At 38.5% G+C, this 4,936-nt stretch overlaps 1 protein-coding gene across 1 annotated transcript in view; it reads right to left on the bottom strand.

Annotated features, from left to right (window-relative positions):
• Positions 1–4,936, bottom strand: part of LOC137779320 (ras-specific guanine nucleotide-releasing factor 2-like) — a 23,014-nt gene continuing 18,078 nt past the window's right edge. Inside the window, exons 20-27 of the mRNA XM_068566961.1 lie at positions 4,692–4,752; positions 4,075–4,178; positions 3,279–3,363; positions 3,004–3,201; positions 2,837–2,916; positions 2,618–2,735; positions 1,669–1,737; positions 1–1,569 (exon numbers count right to left, since the gene is read on the bottom strand). Of these exons, the coding sequence (XP_068423062.1) occupies positions 1,474–1,569; positions 1,669–1,737; positions 2,618–2,735; positions 2,837–2,916; positions 3,004–3,201; positions 3,279–3,363; positions 4,075–4,178; positions 4,692–4,752 (811 nt within the window). The 3' untranslated portion in view covers positions 1–1,473. The remainder of the gene's footprint in view (positions 1,570–1,668; positions 1,738–2,617; positions 2,736–2,836; positions 2,917–3,003; positions 3,202–3,278; positions 3,364–4,074; positions 4,179–4,691; positions 4,753–4,936) is intronic.

Genomic DNA, 4,936 nt, shown 5'->3' with positions numbered 1-4,936 from the left:
ATTGTATATACTAATTCATTCAAGATTTTGAAGATTCCTGACATCAGGAACAAAAATAAATGCATTAATCTAATAAAACTGAGTAATAGTCAAGTACAGGGCTAACGGAAATCTCAAGAACAGAAGAGACGACAAGTTTAGAGTCTACTGACATTCTTTCAAATGAATAGTGCAAAGATGTGACTATTGTGCTAATACAGTCAACACAGATTAACACACAAGAGGACCACACTGACAAAGAACTAATAATAATAATAATAATAATAGTGATAAGATAATGTAACCGCAGGGCGTTGTATCGTGTAACAAACCTTTTAGGCCAACGCTCTTGTACAAAAATCACTGAAACACAAAAACACATTTTGATTGTCATGTGAATGACACCATATTTAGACTGGGAATGAATGTAAAGTACAAATGTTTTTGTTTGTTGCAGCGACATAAAACTTTAGTATCAACAGATGAGCAGAGACATAACACTGTTCCCGTGAGCGTCAACGCCACCAAGAAACAAGAAATGAGCATCGAGGGAGGTCTAATATTTAAACTGTTCTCCAGCAGTGTGGCTCGACTCAAAGATATCGCACACAGGCCGGACCCGCACGCCCCCTCAGGACCTGCTTGAGGTTCACTGTGTGGAAACTGGTTTGTGGTAATTTGCCTCTTTGTCGTTTTACTTGAGAATGCGCTCGACGACAGCTCAGCTTCAACGGACACGATAGAGTTTGGAGGCTTTAGAGATACTTTACAAATTGATCTTCTCTGCTGAAGACAGTGTAAACCTCATTTTAGTTCAATCAGTTATCTCTTTTAGCTTTGATTTTGGTCTCCACTTCCACTTCCCGAGTTTGCGGGATGCGTACCAGGCCACATTTATCAAACAGCTCAGTCGTATCATCTTTGCGTGATGATGATGAGTCGGTGTTTTGTTTAAAGTCGCCAAGGATTTTTAAAAAAGTCCATGTTTAATTATTACCCTTCACTGGAACGCAGCATCGACTTCTCTTTAACATTCCGGTCCTACGCTTTGTGTACATTTGTGCATATTTTTTTAAATGAACTTGAAAGTCGCCACACAGCAAACCTGTGGGGGCCCGCAGGGGCCCGAAGCAGGTTAATAATCACACACACTATGTAAAATGTACCTGACAAAGACTACAGAGGCATATTGTTTGGTATTTACAATGTGATAGCAGCAACTGGTGACTTTCTGGTGCCACGTTTAGTAGCTCACACGGTCGTTTCCACAGTCGTGACTGCACAGCGGAGTTGTGTATGTTGTGCAGTTTATTCTGATTAATAATAAATACACACATTGTATATTCATCCGACAAAGGCACATTATATCCTGAGTTTCCTAAGCACAATAACTGGCGGTGTTTCATAAAACAACCCCTGCTTTATTAATTAAGAGAGAATCTCAAGTTGAGTTGATCCACGATGGATATTGTAAGATATCAATGAAGTTTATAATCAGCCCGGTGGCACTCGGGGTTCGACCTTCAGCGAGAGCTCGTAGAGGGTATCTTCATCCATCACTAGCGTCTTATCCAGGAGGAACTGAGTCACCTGGAGGCAGACGGGACAGACGGAGCACGTCGTGTTAATAGTTCCATCGAACATCGATCACTTTCATGTTGCACAAATAATGCAGGTTATTAGACACACCTTGGGTTGGTGCTCTATCCGGTACGGGGACTGCTGGAACTGACGGATCTCCCGGATGATATGAGAAATCTGAAAGCGCGGAGACAGAGTTAATAGACAACTTGGTCAACTGAGCGTTAGCTAGGCTATTCCTTCAGCTAACTTTGACATGTCAGCTGATCTTTAAATAACAATCCTGTAAAATAAGTCTTGGTTTCACTCTTGACGGATGTGGACTGAAGCAGGTGTTCATTTCTAGCTATTGACGATTGCTTATGAGCTCAATCACTGCTCATTTTATTCCTTTTATTCACATGCTGACCGGTATTCTTGATTACGTTCTGAATTTTTAGAGCAAATAAAAAAATACGAGGAAGTATTGTGTTTAAGGTTCCTCTTAAAAATGTCCTTTTAGGTTTCCACTTCAAACTATGCAATTTCATATACTTCTGGACCATTATTATGAGGATACTATTACAACAATCCCCTGATTTTGCAGCCTTAAATAACTCTATAGCAAATTCGACCCGTTATTAGATTAGATATTCCTTTGTTAGTCCGGCAGTGAGGACATTTGCAGGATTACAGCAGCAAACGAGACATTGTAAAACATCTAAACAAGTATTATAAATGATAAACGGTGGAAAACAGTAAATACAATCTACGATATTGAAAAGTAGATACACATACATACAGAATAAATATAACTATTATTATTAGAGTATTAAATATTGCATAGGTTGAAGCGTTATTTCGCTATATGTAGCTATAAAGCTAATTGACCTGAACGTTGCCTCCTTTTCTTTTGGTAAGTCTACAACTGACTCGTTCTTGTAAAATAAGTTTTGAATTTATTTTTCCAAAATATATTTAATATATATTTTTTAAACAATTGGGGACGAGAGCCCATAAACTAACGCAACTGCGTGCGCCTGAGCACAGGAGCCAGCAGGGAACAAATAAATCTCACCATCCTCATCTTGGAGAAGTTCACCAGGCCCTCCTCCGTGAAGTTGGGCGTTCCCTCCTCGATGAACGCCAGGTCCGTGAGGTACATGCCGAGGTACGGGACGCATGGAGGGTTACAGCTGCAGACACACACACACACACACACACACACACACACACACACACACATCAGACAGCTTTCAGGGACAATATATAAACATTCATGTTTTCTTTTTCTTACTTCTTCAGCGTCTCTCTGAGATTCTTGAACCTCCCTTCTGACGACACCGTCTTCTGCAGCCGGTCCATCAGTGCCTTTGTCTGAAAAGAAAGTCAAATAAAAATCTTCATAAATGTTTTTTTTGTGCGGAGAATATATATTACAAACTCGTGAGATGAATTCCCGACCTGCTTGCAGACTTTTGCCCACGTCTTCTTCAGCCTGTAGATGGCGCTGCGGTTGAGCGCGGAGGTGATCTCCAGCACGCCATTGTAGTTGTTGAGGCAGCGGCAGATGTCGGCCACCGCCAGCCACTTCTCTATGGAGCTGGCCCTGGAGCCCACGTCAGTGTGGGTCATGATCTGAGACGCCACCAGGTTACTCATCTGGGGAGGAACACACACTCTTTTCTTGTCCTCACACACTTCAGAACAGTGTGTGAGGACCGACAATCTGGTCTTACGTCATTGAAATGCTGGCTGGTCTTCATGATGTACGGAGTCCTCTCCGTCTTGTCGACCTTCATCCAGCCCTGACCGAGGAACTCCCTGCAGGAACACACACCAGTCAGTACCTATAAAGCTGTATACAGTTTTTAAGTACACGTATTTCTACTTCATGCTACTTCAAGTTAGACTTCTTACGCTCACGACATTTATCTGACATCAATAGTTACTTTGCACTTTAGTTTACATTTGGCAAAACTGCACCGTTCATCCGGAAGCTGTAAAAACTGTTATAATCTACTGATTTCCATCTTCCTGACGGTCCTTGAACACAGCATGTGTGACAACGCTCAGTCAGAAAAAGCAACAAAAAATAAGCAAAGAACTTGTGATATTTCATCAAAAACATGTTATTGAAGTAACCAGATTTGAATTGTGATCTCTTCAGCAAAACCAGGAAGATTGATTCAACTTAACTTATAATACTATTATTTAACTTGTTTATTTGTATCTGGAATTCAGCACCACGGACAGAGACATGGATTAATCAATAGATAGATAGATAGATAGATAGATAGATAGATAGATAGATAGATAGATAGATAGAATAGATAGGCAGATAGATAAATAGATAGATAGATACCATACTCCAAAAATAACTTCAGAAAATAAAAGTAAAAAAAAATATTCCGTCAGCTTTCATAACTATTGTGATATTGTTGAGATCAAAAAATATTTTAAAAATCCTATTAAATTGAGTATTTATTTGTGTATGTACCACAGTGAGAAGGTAGTACTGCATGAAGTACTCACTCGTAGGGAATCCCCCTGAACACGATGTGGTCCAGCAGAGTGATCTGCTCCGCCAGCTCCATCGCAGAGAGAGACTCCAAACACTCGGCTTTAGGACTCTCCGCCTGCAAGAGGACAGAACTTTAAAACAATATATATATATATATATATACACATATATATATATATATATATATATATATATATATGTATATATATATATATATGTATATATGTATATGTATATATATATATATATATATATATATATATGTATATATGTATATGTATATATGTATATGTATATATATATATATATACATATACATATATATACATATATATATATACATATATATATATACATATATATATATACATATATATATATATATATATATATATATATATATAACTAAGTCGAACAACTACAGCCCTAGTACACTAACTAAAGTCCTGGTACTTCAATCCACCTGTTCACCACAACACAGGACTGGGCAGCTGGACTCTTACCACTATGAAGTGGAGGAGGGGACAGCTTTTCTGGAGATAAATTATTTAAACAATCGCTTAAAAAATGTCGTCAGAATAAACTTCATGGAGGTACTTCGTGGTACTAAAAAGGTGGTAGTACTCACCATCTGTAATATGTCCTCTATCTTCAGTTGAGCATCATCTTGATCTTCTTGAGAAAGAGCACTGAAGAGCAAAACACACGTGGACATAGTACTACTACTACTACTGTAGTATAGTGGTGGAATGGAACTAAGTACATTTACTCAAGTATTTGTGTACAGCACTGTACTACACCTCAGAATTACATATTGTACTTTTTAATACATATAGCACTTTTCAATACATATTGTACTTTTTACAACATCTC

The sequence above is a fragment of the Clinocottus analis genome, unplaced genomic scaffold, assembly GCF_023055335.1.
Source record: "Clinocottus analis isolate CAN_PGR_092001 unplaced genomic scaffold, fCliAna1.0.p SCAF_72, whole genome shotgun sequence".
In the NCBI taxonomy this organism is placed as follows: domain Eukaryota; kingdom Metazoa; phylum Chordata; class Actinopteri; order Perciformes; family Cottidae; genus Clinocottus; species Clinocottus analis.
Note: the sequence above shows the minus strand (reverse complement) of the source record. Positions and strands in the feature narration are given on the sequence as shown.